Raw genomic sequence first — 16717 nt, 5'->3', positions numbered from 1 at the left:
ACCAGTAACAGACGCACGTTTTGCTCGCCGGCCAGTCTTGCGTTTCATCATACCAAAAGCTTTCTAAGCCCAAACCCCATACACCACCGCCCAACACCATACGAAAGCTCCACGGGAGCCACATGTAATCTTTCCCCAAGAAGCTATTGATTTGTAATCCAAAGTTAGACCAGCAGCAACTGTATTCAGGTTTGTATCTGGTATCAAGCTTTAACCTACCAGACCAGGCCATTGGCGTCGAGCAGTTCCTCCCAGCAGGCCGTCTGCGAAGACGCCATTGGTTGCGACTGCGAGACGTCTTGTAAACCTCGATAATTGTTTATCTTGGAGAGAGACATATTTTCTCCTTTGTGAATACCATGGCCCTGCCGGACAACATACCCTGGCGGATATCAGGCGCATCGAATAAATTAAACCTACAAATTCAAGCGGTCGCATCGAGTCTTCGCCCGTTCTTTCCACAAACCTCGAAGCTTGATATATTGGGAATGTTTCTCTGTAGTTCCTTGCCTCTGATCGTCTTTTGGCATCTTGGAAGGCGGCGGACCAGGAAGTCAATAAGCCAGGGCTTTACAGATGACTCATTTGCAGGAAAGGACACAGATACAAATGGCAAGTCCTTTGACATACCAAAAGTACGCAGGACTAATATGTGTTTGATACTAGAAGCGGAAGCATCAGACCCTAGCCTTCTAAAGAAGCACTCGGTAATCCGATCCTACCAAACGAGCCGATTTACATATCCCTCCCTACGTATCTTTTTCCGAGAACATCCGCAGTTCGAGAAGCTACCTACAGAACCAGCTCGGTTGCCCTTGCTCGTCTTTATACATGGTTTTGGAGGTTCGGTCGCACAGTTTCATCCATTGCTGACGAGCTTGGTAAACCTCTCGTCATGTCTCTCCATTGATCTCCCAGGTTGCGGGGTATCCAAATTCGCCCCGAAGGACTGGGATGCATATACAATGGAGAGCCTAGTGGAACTTCTAGGTCTCATCATTGAGGACTATAGGAGAGAGGACCAGAATGTTGTCCTCATCGGTCACAGCATGGGATGTTCGCTCTCCGCAATGCTTGCCACGAAAAGCATGAGCTTCCCCAACTCGTTAGCAGAGCACGTTGTAGGTTTGGTTGCGGTATGCCCTCGAGCCGAAGCCCCTTCTCCGGATGAGGTCTCTATGTTCAGGAAGCTGCTGTGGATACCGTCACCAATCTTCAATGTTTGGAGAAACTATGATAAGAGAGGTGGGAAGGACAGCGCAAGTGTGTCTCGTTTTGTTGGAGCAGATGCAGATGATGAGACGAAAGCGCTTCAATACCGTTTCAACTACCAGAGCAAGACACCAGTTTGGAGACGAATGGCTTCCGGAACTTTGCCAAACTATGAAAATGGAGTTGCCAAGGGCGGATTTCCGGGTAAAGATGTTTGGGCAGGTCTTGAAGTTCCTGTGTTCCTAGTTGCTGGCGAAGCTGATAATATCACCAAGCCGGGGGAGATTCAGAAGATTGCCTCTTTCTTAGGAAAGTCTCACCCTATCCAGAGTGAAATGGATGAGGCTAGTGAGTCGGTCGTTGATCCTGCTTTTCTCGTTGATATATCGACTGAAGCTCGCAGTCCCGGGCCAAGCAAGGCGGGAAAGTCCATCAGACCGGAATATTTCCTGGAAACGAATCCTGACACAGCAGAAGAAATGTACGAAGACCCCTCAACGCCAAATGATGGACTCTCAACCGTGCCTCCACAACCATCAAAGCCAAAGAAAGTCCTGAAAACTACAATACTTCCAAGCCCAGCTTCACACGCCCTTCTCTACCAACCAGCAACCGTCAGAATTCTCGCTGGACTTATTTCAGACTTCCTCTGCACTCAGGTCTCGCCACGACTATCTCTTGGCTGGCAACTCCAATATCTCAGCGATGCCGGCAAATGGGATGTAAAGAATCTAGCAAAGTGGAAAGCAGTCAAGCCCGTCTCGGAGCCTATTGATGGCATCTTCAGGGCAATGAAGACCTTGCGAGAAGTCGATGAAACCCATTCGCCTGATGTCTTTGTGAAGGAATGGGGTTCTGAAATTACGGATGTCGTTGATATATCACACGAGAGTCCTGTATATGACCCAAGAGGCCTCGAAAAAGGAGGAATTCAATATCATAAATTCCCTACCGTATGTGCTTACAAGCAATATTCCTCAATAATATCACATTCTAAGTCTCTACAGGTCTCCAAGATTCCGCCTACAGAATCCGAAGTAGCATCCTTCATCGCCCTAATCGACCGCATTAGGGACGAGCAGACAAAGCCCGCTTACATTGCAGTCCATTGCCACTACGGCTTCAATCGAACAGGCTTCTTCATCGTATGCTACCTGAAAGAACGGTGTGGGTACACGCTGCCGGCTGCCATTTCCGAATTTGCCGAGAAGCGGCCGAAGGGAATCAGACATGCCCATTTCTTAGATACCCTTTTTGTTAGATATTGTGTTGGTTTGAAGAGAGCGCCGACGTTATAAAGAGGCTTTAGTTATTTCTGGCGGGAGATTTTTGATATTAATAATACCCCGGAATTAGGGGGCGGCTCGGCGTCACCGGCCGAGGCACGATTCGAGATGGATGAATAACAAACGGCCTTACGTACATATCTTAATTTCTCCGCACCGTGCCCAGCGTGCTGCCCCAGAATAAGAAGATCTACACTTTCTCGCACACTTCAAAATTCCAGGCCGGGATATTGTATATGGTAATAGGCATAACATTTTCACAATTTTATGCAAGCGCCTTGCTGCAAGGCCAGCTTTAGAGTTTGCGGGGGACTAAGGCGGAAGTGTGGCAACAAATCAAAATAACGTCACGGAGCCCTTAATCTTTTCTTTTTCTTCTATTCCTCTTCCTTTTTTTCCCTCCTCCTGTGTCCAAACTCCAGTCTATCACATAGTCTTCAATTAAAATGGCAGATGCTACAACGTGGTGACACTCGGCGTTGCAATTGACCATCTAAGACATGGCTGAAGACATCGCGACCCGGACCCTACCGGAACCAAATATAAGACATGAAGTAGACGCAGACCATGGAAAGGATATAGCTGGAGAGGAATCGGCCCCGCAGAGCTCGAGTAATGATGGCTCAAGGACTGCGACGGCAAAGGAGGAGCAGGCTATCAAGGAGGAGACAGCAAAACCGAAGGACTCAATGGTTCAAAAGCTGATTGCCAAGATTGGCTTGGATGTTGGGACGGTGATGATGATGTTCAAGTACGTTTCCCTTGAATTGGAAACGAGCAAACGAGAATACATTTGCTAATTGAGGAGATAGAGGGAGTGTTGGGCCAGCTATTGCAATAGTAAGTCTTCTTCCCCCTATGCAGACGAAACCAGCATACTAACGCAACTCTCCAGGCCTTCTACCAAGCAGACGAAGTCGCCAAAACCTACAGCACCATCGGTTACCTCATCCCCATCATAACCGTACTAAGCATGCCTATAATGCCGCGCGCAAAGTACTTTCAAACCATTACTCTGAACCTAGTCGGCATTTGCATCGGGGCCTCCATTGCACTCCTTGGTATCTGGTCTGGTGTCCAAGCACGGAAACACACAACCCCCGTAGGCTCAAAAGCCACTTACAACTCTTCGCAATCGGCCGTCTGCGCCATCTGGCTTTTCGCCAATATCTACTTCGTCAATGCTCTCAGAGCCAAGATGCCGGCGCTGAATTTGCCGGCTATTATATATAGTATCTTCACGAATGTGGCCTTTACATATGGACCGCTGTTTCCAACAATGACAGCTGGGATTAGCCTGGTTAAGCAGCTGTTGGAGGCGTTTTTAACTGCGTTCGCGATTGCGACAGCAGTCAACTTGTTTATTATACCCATCAGTTCCAGGACGGTTGTTTTCAAAGAGTTTACGGGATATCTAGGAGCAGTGAGAGGTGTAATGTAAGTTGATGTTGTTGAATGATACACGAATAGAGCTGATTTGGCAATAGGAAAGCGCAAACGGCGTACCTACAGAGCCTGGAAAGCAGTGATATGTTTGCAGATCCTGCTGCTGAAGACGAAAGGGCTGAAGGGAATGGCAAAAAGCACAAGAAGAATGAGAAGAAAGAGAAGGCCCATCCTGCCCAAACACCATCAGCAAAAGCCTTAAAAGGTGCTGTCTCTGGACTTCTGGCTCTTCACGGGAAGCTTTATGGCGATCTTCCTTTCGCGAAAAGGGAAATTGCCTGGGGGAAATTATGCGCTAAGGACATTGACGAGATATTCGCCCTCTTCCGTGATATTCTCATCCCCCTGCTCGGCCTGTCAACAAGCACAGATATTTTCGAGAGAATCGCGGAGAGGCGCGGGTGGTTGAACTCCACCTACACTCGGCATGACAAGATAGAAGCCTGGGAGGGCTATGATGAATCCTCAAAGAATGAAGAGAAGCGTGTATGGAACGAGATGATGAAGACGCTTCACGAACCTTTTGCTGTAGCGGTAGGAGCCATGGATGAAGCCGTGGAGCATGTTGGTCTGGTGCTAGAATTCAACAAATCGCCGAAAAAGAAGAAGGGCGGAGACGACGTTGAGGCCAAAGGAACGGATCCCAGACCCGGAGATCCCGAGTTCTCCAAGTTTCTAGACCATAAATTGAAAGATTTCTATGAGACTAGAGGGCAGACGCTCAAGGCTTGGGCGAGAAATAAGGGGTTGTCGGAGGAGATATTCGATCAGTTGAATGAGGAGCCTAAAAAGAACAGATATACTCCGGACGATACGCAACATGCCCGAGACCAACAGCAGTTGTACCTCATCCTCTATTTAGAATTTTTAGTAAGTATTCATCCTTCAGTAATCTTCTTCCCAAATTTAATTTTCCCCAGCTTTACTCCGCTGGCCGAGCAATCCTCAAACTTGTTGAATTCGCCGACAAGAAAGTCTCCGAAGGATCCATGAAAAAGAACCGCCTAATCCTACCCGGCCAACGCCGAATCAAGAAATGGATCCTTTCCATAGGCGAAGAAGACACATCCGTTGACACAAATTCCCCAGACTCCATGGAAAACGGAAGCAGCAACATTTTCATGGGCGCAGGCTTCAATCCTGTAAAAGATCCTGAACATTTGCCTCCTGCTACTGCTTGGCAGCATTTTGGAAACCGCATTAGAAAGATCCCGCACTTTTTAGGCTCGGCTGAATCGGCTTTTGGGTTTCGAGTTGCGTGTGCTACGCTGACGGTTGGGATTATCGCCTTTTTGAAGGATACACAGTCATTTTTTATGGATCAGCGGCTTGTCTGGGCTATGTTCATTATTGTCCGTACCCATTTTCTAACTGTTGAGAGTTCGAATACTAATGTGTTAAAGGCTATTGGTATGTCAATGACGAGCGGCCAGGCGATATTTGGATTCCTTTGCAGAGTGGGGGGAACATTTGTAGCAATGTAAGTCCCTCCCCTCAATCCCCTTTTCTAAGCGAGCAATCGGCCCAAGCACAATTGCTAATTTGGTCTTCCAGGGTACTCTCAATTATAATATGGTACATCCCCGACCAAAAGACCTCGGGCGTAATAGTATTTTTATGGTTCTTGATCTTTCTCGAGATGTACTTTTTCCTAAAACACCCCCGATTCATGGCCGTATGGCTTATGTCAATCGTAACCGAAGTCCTCATCATCGGCTACGAATTACAAGTCCGTAAAATCGGCCTCGCGGCAGCAACATACAGCGGACAGCCTTATTACCCTATATACGAGCTCGCGCCGTATCGACTGGCTTGTGTGGCTGGTGGATCTTTCGTGGCATTTATCTGGACGATTTTCCCGTATCCGCTGTCAGATAGGAGTTGGCTGAGGAAGGATCTAGGATCAACGCTTTACCTGCTGGCCAACTATTATTCGGTTGTGCATTCTACGATTAATGCGAGGATGCATGGTACAGAGGGGGATATGGAGTTGAAGGATTCTCCTGGTAGGAAGCTTGAGAAGGTCCGCTATAAGATCTTTCAGAAGCTGCTGGTGCTTCTCCCTTCATTACAACGTAAGTCGTGCTCCCACCATCCCCTCCCCATTCTGGAAACCCTCCTTGAATGTTATACTAACATTGACCAGAACACGCGGATTGGGAGAAATGGGAACTCACAATCGGTGGGAAATTCCCCAAAGAAACATACGACAACATCGCCCTCCGCGCAAACAAGTACGTTGCGTCAAAGCCCCATCCCTTCCCTTCCCTTCCAACTAACCCTTTACTCCTAGTATATTGAATTACCTCACCCTAATCTCCTATGCCACGCGATCCTGGTCCGACGCCTCCTGCGGTCCAGCCTACCCCAACGCAACCACCGCGGCCCGTCGTGCCTGGCTCTCAGACCTCAGCCTACTAATGGACACGATCAAGCCAACCTCCCACTCCATAACCAGCACGCTCGCGCTCCTCTCCGGCGCAGTATCGCAAGGCTCGGCACTCCCTCCTTACATTGTCCTCCCCGAGCCTTACAATCTGTCGAAGAGGCTAGAGGCGCTGGATAAAGGCATTCTGGATGCGAGGCATGTGGAGGAGCCAGGATATAGCGCGTATGCTGTGATCCAGGTTGCGAGTGGGCTTGTGACGGATGATCTGGCGCGGTTGGTGGATCATGTGAGGGATTTGGTGGGGGAGACGGATTTTTCGTTCCGCGTTGATATGAGTGACAGTAGTCTGGATAGTTCGGGGACTGAAAGGAGTTCTGGGAGTGGGGATGGAAATGGAAAGGGGAAGCGGGAATAATTGGAGAAAGATAGCTTAATTACTGTACTAAATTCATAATAGATTGGATAGATGGCTATAGGGTGGCGTTTGAAGGGCATTTGTACGAAAGTGTAATTAGTCTTTGGATCATCTGAACATGAAAACCCCACCCATAATGAGGGTGTAGGCGAAAGGAATCAGCGGTTTACGTCTATCACTATCCGCATAGAGCAATGACTACTGATATGCAAAAGCCGCAATTTTGAAGACCGTGGGGTAGTTTGTAAGGGTATGGTTAAGCTCGTCACAATATGTTGTTCTGTCGTCCTTTGAACGAACCCCTGACGCCTACGCTAAATATCATGAATTCAAACCTTTCGTACCTCAGCACCTATAACTCATCATGCTGGATGCTAAATGTAGTAGTCTCATCCCCAGTGCTAGATTCGTACCAGTCATTTGATGTCCATTCGATGATCAGCTTCTTTGCAGCATCCGCCAAGTCGTAGTACCCCGGATTATCTTTCGGGTAGAACATGGCTGGAGTAAAAGTCAGCAACCACGTTAACATGACACAGGAGATCCGACATACCCATATGCGCCCCGGTTTCGTCATGGGCTGCATCATTGATAGCTTCTTGCCAGAGCTCTCTGACTTTCTTCTTAGGCAGGTTGCAAAAGGTTCTCTGGTTCCCTATCACGCTACCAACCATGCTTCCATCATTCTTGCTGACGGCTTGCTTTCCAAGTCTGGTATATAGATTTGCCCATCCCACATCTAGGTTTTCGTGTAGCTCCATCATGGCAGTGACTCTCTTCCTCAAATTCTCTCCTTGCATCAAGCACCCCACGAACTCGAGGTGAGAACCTACCCAGGACCAGCCCTCAGTAATTTTATCCCGGTTCACGAATGCAGCTGTGCCAGCACCTGCGACCGCTACAACGCCTCCAGCCGCCGCAGCTATCTTGCCCCATTTTGCCCAGCCCGATGCAGGCGCCTCTTTGACTGGAGGTGCTGGTAACGCTGCAACTGGTTTCTTCTTGTCTTTCGAAGCATCTGCCACGGTCTCTGTTCCCCATATAGCTGTAGCTAGCCCACTAAGCTGTGTAAAGGCACTAGAAGCAGCATTATAGTGTCCCTCGGCTCCATGGGCTACAACTCCAGGGCTTATTCCCAAGTACGGTGTGTCGAAGGCTAGAACACCTTGTATGTAGGGGAACATCAACGAGTTGTGCTGGGAGGGCTCAATTTCACTTGATTCGGAAGATTCGATCATCTTGTCAGATGTTATTAGGAGGGCTGTGTCCGCTGCAACTATTCCACCCATGCTATGACCGACGAGGATTGTTCGTACGCTGGGATCGATAGTTGGGGAGGGGGCCGCATTTTCTACTTCGAGGTCGATAATCTTCTCTTGTAGCCTACGAGTTTTAATCAGCATCATATAAATCCAAGAGGAAGTTGTGGACCTGTAGACCTACCATTCCCTGAATTTTGATACGCATTTTGTAAGGTCACCTTGAGTTTCAAATTTGGGATACTGTACTGCCAGAATTCGGATCTTGGGAAGACCATTTTGGACGAGGGCTCGAAGATGTTCGGGGAATTCGCCGAACGTGTCGTCTCCTCCCTTAAATCCGTGTATAAAACAAAGCAGCAGTGTCTTCTTCATATTCATTTCCGCATGGAGCAAACGAATTTCGAGATGTTGTGAGACATAGACATACAAGCCAGCACCCCTCCCGATCAACGGAATATAGTTTTGCCGGCAGACAGCACAGGAGAGCGCGGGGATGCAGAGTCACTGACTCGACTTCAATCAACGTCAAAAGTTCTTCCACAACATCACAAATACTGTGAAAGGCAATTACCAGGAGGCGGGCTACACCGGACTTTGAGAATTAACTTTTGTACTGTATCTACAATTAATACGTCGTTTTCTCTGAAAGTCAGGATGTTCTTTCAGTGAAGACGGGTAGCACTGGCACTGCATCTGCGGAGAAAGCATCACGTACATCCAATGTGTCTTTCAACATGGATTTCTTCTATTTGATTTCAGATGTGTAGATTGACAGCTTCATCTGGCTTTGACTGAGGCTGCATAATTTGCAGAAGTGTCTGCAAGGCTCTTTCCAACATGATCTCTTCTCGGGATGCCATGCCATATGGCCATAGTGATCTGCGCATCTGGTCAGCAAACACTCCGCACAAAGAGTGGGAAACCTCATTACCTTAGCTAATCAGACCTTCCTTGCTGTTCATTGTCCAGAGGATTCAGGAATTCAATGCTGCAGTAAGGGTTTGAATATGTGACAAAGAATCCGCAACAAGAGGAATCACATCAAAAGATTCATGGCATCACACAAGACAGTTCTCAGTGAGAAGACCGGTAACATTACAGTGTGACACCCCCAGCGAGATCATGCATGAGAGGCCTGTACTTGAACGGGTATGCTTGCAATGCAATTATCGGGCTTCCATCTAGCTCTGCTGTGATGTATCTGCTTTGAGTGTATGTGACTTTGATGATCTATGACGAGAGCAGTTTCATTGTTGGTGGTGGGAGAATGGGATGAGGGAAGAGGAGGTGTGGGAGAGGAAGGGAAAGGATCTCAAGTAGTGGACGAGTCGTGGGAAAGGGAAAGTGCGTTGCGGTTCACCACAAGCAGAAAATACATGGATTAGTGCAGAGATGGGGGTGGCATTTCATATCGGAGGCGTAGAGCAGGTGTAATAGGTAAGAGGTTGTTCTTGGCACCTTTATTGAATACATCCCTCCTCTTCCGAAATCACGTCAAGTAGAGAACTCCAACACATTAAGCGTAATTCGGAGAGTTGATATCTTGCTAATAATTGGCATGCGGAGTATAAACGGTCAAGATACGTTGAGACTTGAAGCTTGGTGCTGGAATGAAAGTCAAGGGCGGATGATTCTGCGCTAGGAAAGGGGAAGGAGCACTGGGTGCCGAAGCAAGTAGAGCGGCAGGTACAGATTATACTCTTTTAATTGAGCCAGGTCCTGCTTCGAACACTATACAAAATACAGATGAACGTTTTACAGACGATAGAGTGAGCATGCAGGCTAATTATCATGATAGTTTCGATTCAAACAAGGTGAACGCAGAAATGTAGGAGTGTGACATTCGCGGGCAGAATCGAACATGGTTGCGATTGGTATCATGCACCTTCCTGCTAGTTGCATATTGTTTCATGTGCTTTTGGGTAATAAAGTCTCGCTGGTGCTCAGTATGTTTTCCATCATAACGAGGCTAGGTGAGATCCCGGTAGAATCTGCAAAATATTATACAGCAGTGAAAGGGATATAAATGATGAAAGGAACGGACGCTGTAAACAGGCATCGCTTGCAATGCTATTGGGTATTTCTAAGTACAAACGCCTGCCATACCTGCTCAAAGTATTTCATGGACTCCCTGACACATTTTCACAAAGCCGACTTCCATCCTTCACGGATTTTCAAGATTGGATCCGCCTATTTGAACTCCCGTTTCGGCAGTCAGCAAAGTGATTCATGCCGTTAAAGATCTAGACCAACCTGGTTATGAAGCTCAACATTCTGCTCGTTTCCGTCAACAACCTGCGTGGCAACAGCTTTCAGAGCGCCTGCCCAGGAATGATCTGATGCAATCAGGGAAGAGTGATTGATATCGGATTGATTGACGTGTATAAACAGACCTTGGATACTGCTGAATCTGCGCTCAGGACACAGGTTACAAGTCAAATCGTAATATTTTCCACGGAAGAGAAAGATCTTTAGGTTTGGGGGCACCTGTGATATTGTCGTCTGGAGCTGTTGAGAAGGCACTCCGGGAGATGAGACATTTCGAGGAACTGAGAACGCAGCTGCAGTCGATACCGGGATGTTATCCGGGGGCTGGAATTGAGACGCGTTTTGCCACTGGTTGGAAGGGGGGCTTTCTGAGGAGCTGCTATTGCCGCGTCAGCCATGCTTCCGGTTATCTCATTACTCCCGGGGATATTTAGAAGGTGCTTACATATTTTCTTGGGGATTGTGCCCCTGAGAGTAGCCCGGTTGATAACCATACCCTGTGGTAATGACTAATTGAGAGGGCTTTGCGACTTGAGAACCAGGACTCTGCGTGCCATATCCCTGGGTACCATATCCCGGAGCGCTCTGCCCCTGAGAAACATATCCTTGGGACCCATATCCTTGAGCACTATAACCTTGAGCGCCAATCGTATTTTGGTTTGAGGCTTGATATTCCCATTGAGTTTGAGGCGCGCTGGCGACGGCTTGGGACTGAGCAGGAGGAGCAATCGACATCATAGTTGGGTAATCGTTGCCTTGAGGAGATGGGGTGAATGGATAGCCTTGCCCTTGATGATGGTCCTGGTTCTGGTCATCGTTCATATCGAAGTCAAAACCAGCTAGGGTTATGGGCGACAAGGAGGCGTGCGGAGATATGAATGGAGGATCTTGCGGAGCGACCTCTAGTTGGCCAGTGGAAGAGGATGTGTCAAGCCGCGGGAAATAGCTATCACTGCTCTCTAAGCTGACAACAGGGTTCTCTGGCGGAACAAGACCGAGGGTGGATTTAAGGACCTGAATGCCACATAGCTTGGCCTGTGGAAAAGAGATCAGCATACTTGTCAAATATAATTTCTTGGACAAACGAGATGCTTCCCATTCTGTAGGTCCGGCCATACTCATAATTGCCATAATATTGGAGAAATTACAATCGCACTTCAAGAGAGTTTGTCCCAGCCGTCAGGGAATGTTCACAACTTACAAGATAAATGAAAAACAGACGATCAGCATGGAGATTTTGCTTGTAGCGATCCATTCCAATGTTTTGATCCTCTGTGTAATGGGAGGCTTGAAGCTTAAGGACATTCTGCATTGTGACTTGAGGTGTATCACCGAGCTTGAATAGCTGCTCAAAAGCTATTCGTCGTTCCACGTGCCTATGGTCATCTTGTACCTTGCGGTCGACGAAGATTCGCTGGTATTGTCGAACCCTACCAAAGAACGGGGAGTCAGCTTTGCTTTTGTAGCATTTATTATGCACGGCAATGTCGCCAGGAGACATGCTCTGTTGAGAGAGGCATGTGTGCAGACTCGGGAAAGGAAGCAGAAAAATGTGTCTAAAAACATACCAGCCATTCCACGCAGGTTCGTCGAAAGCGACCTTGAGTGCTGCCACCCTGCTGCGCTTGCTTGGATCTGCCATTGTTGTGAGTGTGGCGCGATCTTCTTGAGTGGCTGGAAATTTTGGTTTCTATTGGGGATGCAAGTTTTATAGCCAACAAGCTAATAGATCTGACCTTTGCTGCCGGTAAATGTTCTTCTATGAGCTAGTCGAGTCGACAATAAGACAGCAAGAGAGGCAAGTATACACAAAGGTGGTACGATGTTTGTATGAATGTCCCATTCAATATGAGGTGCGTGTTCTGGCAGCATCGCCTGGATTCGGTAGAAGCACCAAGTAGGAATCACTGCAACCGGATCGCTCATTCACTCAAGCCGAGGTGAAAACCGAGTGAACATCGGATGGATTTCGTGTCAACGCTCCAATTCCTCATTCATGTAAGAGTCGCTCCTACCTACGAAATAATAAATCTGAACAGACGCCAAAGTGGAAAAGAAACTGTCAAAAATGGTTTCACCCCCTAAACCTAGCCCATAGTACCGTATACAGTTTCGCATATATAGTCTGGTCTTCTCGAACTCCAGACATAGCACACAACAAAACGCTCAGGAAGCTAAGACTCCCCATAGAATAACTGGTTCCGAAACGGAGACCCCCCAATTCACAACAAAGTACGCACCTGCTATTTGTCTCTTCCAGCATTCACTATCTTATCTGCTTCATACAAGAAACGTGTTCATTGGTAAATGACACATGGAGCACAGAATGAGTAAGTAGATGTGGGGTTTCAAATCACTTACTATATCCAGGCGAAACACTCTTCTCACCCGAGACACCCACGCAAGCATGAACTTTCTCAAGTATTTATATTGACGATAGTTGGACTACAAGAACAATAGAAGGTTGTGAAGACTCTGAAGTAATGCATGCGATAGTACTAGTCGAGTTCACGTTGACGACTAAAGGGAAGGGCGTAAGAAGCAGTTGGAAAGATGATGAATGACAACGTGACCATAATCACAGCCAGGATCTTGATTCTTAATTCCATTATACATCTACCGCCATTCCCTCAAAATACATAACAATCAAATACTGAAACTCAGCATAGACTTTATATTTATCAAAAGATGAAAAAGAAACGTCGTACCAATACGACGTGCAACAAGAACAAGAAACTGCCAATAAAGCACTGCAAACATTGCCTAAACTACCTATCCTAGGTACAGTACTAAACGTCACTTACTACCAAAGATAAAAATGAACAAAACGGACAGATAAAAATGCATCGGGTAATCTAACGACATATAACAAAATCGATAGATATATTTCTGAATACGTCCAGAAGTCACAAAAGTTATACAGAATAACACACGTCGAGAAGACTATATATCTATGATTGATATGATGCATGTACCAGTATCCACTTGTACCAAACTCTACCCTACCACAAATCACTAGAGACAAATATGGCAATCGGGTAATGGATACAGAAGTAAATAGCATCAATGCCCATTTTCTTAATTTTGGGTGAGATAACCTTCAAGGTTTAGGACCCAAGTTATGACAACGATGGATACAGTACAGTGTAGGCTGGCGGTGAGAAAACCGGCTGGAATGATCGATTTGTTTTTTCTTTTTCTTTGGCGGAATGTAAGAACGGCTTTAAGTAATGTAAGCCCTACTCTAGCAAGGCATGAGCACTTGCTCGAGCTTCAAGCAGATATTTGACGGGAAGGACATCACATGACCACATGAACTAAAGGAGTAAGAATGAAGAGCCCCTGAAACATATCTAACCGAGATAAATTCAAGTTTCATCACAATATCACCATCAATCACAATCAAAGAAGCTTTAAAAAAACCTTGCAGAATCGTCAAGCCTTGTATTTACAGATAGCTAATTCTGAATCTGCACTTTGTATTTTATTTCACGACCATCCCTTGATGATGATCTTTATAAAGCAAGGCAAAGCGGCTGTTGCCCCCAAACTCCTCTTGCATGCAATGTGGTATATCAGCGCCAAGTTCCCTGTCTATGGGAAGTAACTTCGCTGCAAAGGAAAAACGCCATGTGTGTGTTGATGCCTGCGAGCCTCTCTTTGGGGCTCGACTTTTCTTGGTTGGAAAATTAGAGAAATGTTTTATTTATGCCGTGACTGACTGGCAGTCATGCCGGCACTCGGAAATCTTTTGGTAGGTGGTGGTGGTAGTAGGAAGCAGGTTTGAATTAGGCGTGAAAATTAGGTTGTGGTAGAACAGGGTACTGCTGATATGGGTAGCTGTATTCGGGAACAACGCCTGAACGGTAGTCATTCCTCCTTCCTAGCGGTTGGTAGTGCATTTGACCGGGGTTTGTGGAGAAGCCTTGCATTGATCCAGATGGCGGTGGATATAAAAGTGTGTTTACATGTCGGACTGGTTTGTAAGGCGAGTTTCTTTGCTGAAGAAAGAGAGAAGGAGAGATATGACCGGGATTGTGGGGAAAGCTGGCCGATATTGGTGAAGACCCGAGGGATAATAACTCCTGTACCGAATGGGGGCTTTGGCGGTGAGAGGGGGTCGTGTAGCCACCAGCACTGTGAGGGCCGTGTTGGCTTGGGGGTCCAGTAGGTGTCAATGCTGGTAAATGTGGAGTCCAGGATGGTGTGGTGGGATAGACTGAAGACATTGCTCTCCCACCGATAGGTGGGAGAACGGGACCATTCAAGCTGGAGGCTGAATTGTAACCAGTGCTCATGGGTTGGCTGGTTGAAATTGTCAAATTTGGAACTGGTAATCTAGGAACGTCGTGCCTCATCGGAGGTGCAGTTGGGGCGAAACCTGCTGGTCTATTCGGAGATGGTCTCGTGGTCCGCTTTGGAGCTGGCTCCTCTGCATCACCTTCATAACTCCGCTTTCGAGTTGAGCGCAAATCGTGTTCTGGCATAGACGGTAGAGGAGTCGGGTAGTTATTGACAGGCCATTGCTGGTTGTAGTGGCTGGAACTAGAGCTGGAGCTGGCCGAACTTGACGAAAATCCGCTTGCGAGAGAAGGTGTTTGCGAAGGGGGTGAAGCTTGCATGGAAACTGGGGGCGATGGCAAGATCGGGTCCATACTTGGAGAATATTGAAGTACTGGAGCCTTGGATGCCCGATCGCAAAAGGTCCAAAAATTTCCAAGCTTTGCCTGCCAATCTTTCCACTGAGATTCCGATGCCAACAAGCTATATCTCATGTTGCTCAGAAACTCGACCTCCATAACGTGAATTTCGGTGACTGATATTCCGGATACCTCAGCCCATGTCTTGTTAGTGTACGTATTATCATCGAGAACTATATATTCTTGTCAGCATGACTCCCGGGTAAGAGATTTTCCAGAAACGTACATTTATTGCCCAACATCAGCGCTACAGTCAAAAGCCGATATTCACTCCCGCTTCTACCTTTCACTGCTGGGTTGATTTTCTTTAGTCGGTAAATGAACAAAAGTGCCAACAGTATAACATTTTGCGTAACCTGAGTTGTTGACAGAATCGTGACTACCCATTTTCTGAACCCGCTCGAAGGTAGAGCTTCATTCCGTAATCTTTTGATTGGGGACGAAGAAGGACCCATACTCTCAGCCCGGTTTAACGTTTCTGTCGATTCAAACCAGAATAAGCATGTAATCTGAGCTTAGATTAGTATAATATCTACAGTATAACGTCGTCTTCCTTACCTGGGCAGCAAATTCGGCCAAACTGCCTCCACTATCATTTATCGAAGAAGGTATCTGCAAATTCGGAATAATCATGTCTCTATTTGTACTCTTCCCGCGGGACTGTTCCTCCACGGGCCCCATGATGTTTGTTCTGCTGGCAGGCGCAGGACTTGACGGCTGTCTATATGGAGGTAGCACATTTTGAACCTCATTTCGAAGGGCTGATGTGGGAATTTGAGAAGGAACTTGAGCGGTGGGTTGGCTCAGTGTGGAGTATTGTTTTGGGGCAGCGCTCGCCTCTGCGTATGCACCAGCATAACCATTTTGTCCAACCGAGGGTATGGAGTAGGGAGGATCTTGTCGACCAGCGTAGTTTGTGTATTGCGGATGTTGATACGTAGTCCCCATATTGTCTCCTGGTGGAGTGTGAAGCCCGTCCCGTACTGGTGCTTCAAGGTAGACTGGACTGGATTGTGAATTGGGCACGCCAAGATACTTCCGCCTGTCGATACCGTACGCAGAGTTGGATTGCAGCGAGAAATCGAGAGGGGCCGGTCGTCTTGTTGTTCGATGCATGGAGAATTTGTTGGTGGCGGGGTGGTTGAGGTTCAGGTTCGGTTTCGGAGGGGGGGAAGGGGGGGTTATGGTAGTCGGACGGTGAATCCCAGAAGCATCTCAATTATTCAAATCTTCCGGGGCTGCGTGATCCGTAATTCGTTCTCCTAGAGCTTCCAGAACTCCAGTTCTCTCGTTTGCCCCTTCGTTCCCAGCAAGTGAATTCCTCTGACCCTTATTCGAATCACCGGAGAGCCATGAATGGTAGCACCGATACTCGTAAGTGTATCAGCTTGAATATGGAGGAAGTTCCAAGAAGGGTTCTATTTTCGACGGGAGTAGCAATGGCTGAAGGATGGTAAAATCAGAGAGAGAGATAGAGAGAGTGAGAGAGACGGAGAATGTTCTCGAGGTTTGGTACCGTACTGTACTGTTGTTGTATAGGGAGTGTTAACCAGATTAAGGGCACGTATTTTCCGGGCTCGGGCTATGCTAAATGTGGAATGGCTCAATCCAAAGGAAAAAGAGGAGGAATGAAAACACGACAAGAAGGAGAAAGATAGTCTGACTAGGAAACCGTGTGAGATAATAATGTAATTAGGGTTCCAGATGCAAAATGGTAGTGGCCGGAGGCTGATCTCAAA

General features: G+C 47.2%; 4 protein-coding genes across 4 annotated transcripts; 2 read left to right on the top strand and 2 right to left on the bottom strand.

Annotated features, from left to right (window-relative positions):
• Positions 1 to 359: 359 nt before the first annotated feature.
• On the top strand, positions 360 to 2510 carry Rngtt (mRNA-capping enzyme; the record flags this gene model as incomplete). Its single annotated transcript, XM_031146837.1, has 2 exons — positions 360 to 2165; positions 2220 to 2510. 2 exons carry the CDS (start codon positions 360 to 362, stop codon positions 2508 to 2510), a joined length of 2097 nt encoding a protein of 698 aa, XP_031008182.1.
• A 488-nt stretch (positions 2511 to 2998) lies between these two features.
• LHYA1_G001857 (Uncharacterized protein) lies at positions 2999 to 6748 on the top strand (the record flags this gene model as incomplete). The annotated part of the gene is made up of 8 exons (XM_031146836.1): positions 2999 to 3249; positions 3311 to 3338; positions 3394 to 3935; positions 3986 to 4814; positions 4865 to 5424; positions 5499 to 6019; positions 6091 to 6178; positions 6238 to 6748. The coding sequence occupies 8 exons, from the start codon at positions 2999 to 3001 to the stop codon at positions 6746 to 6748; spliced, it is 3330 nt and encodes a 1109-aa protein (XP_031008187.1).
• A 352-nt stretch (positions 6749 to 7100) lies between these two features.
• Positions 7101 to 8382, bottom strand: LHYA1_G001856 (uncharacterized protein; the record flags this gene model as incomplete). The annotated part of the gene is made up of 3 exons (XM_031146835.1): positions 7101 to 7249; positions 7302 to 8131; positions 8192 to 8382. The coding sequence occupies 3 exons, from the start codon at positions 8380 to 8382 to the stop codon at positions 7101 to 7103; spliced, it is 1170 nt and encodes a 389-aa protein (XP_031008186.1).
• A 5684-nt stretch (positions 8383 to 14066) lies between these two features.
• mug80_0 (Meiotically up-regulated protein) lies at positions 14067 to 16094 on the bottom strand (the record flags this gene model as incomplete). The annotated part of the gene is made up of 3 exons (XM_031146834.1): positions 14067 to 15151; positions 15205 to 15487; positions 15537 to 16094. The coding sequence occupies 3 exons, from the start codon at positions 16092 to 16094 to the stop codon at positions 14067 to 14069; spliced, it is 1926 nt and encodes a 641-aa protein (XP_031008185.1).
• Positions 16095 to 16717: the final 623 nt, after the last annotated feature.

This window comes from Lachnellula hyalina, assembly GCF_007821495.1.
Source record: "Lachnellula hyalina strain CBS 185.66 chromosome Unknown contig00018, whole genome shotgun sequence".
Lineage (NCBI taxonomy): Eukaryota > Fungi > Ascomycota > Leotiomycetes > Helotiales > Lachnaceae > Lachnellula > Lachnellula hyalina.
The sequence above is the reverse complement of the archived record's forward strand: the minus strand, read 5'-3'. Positions and strand labels throughout refer to the sequence as shown.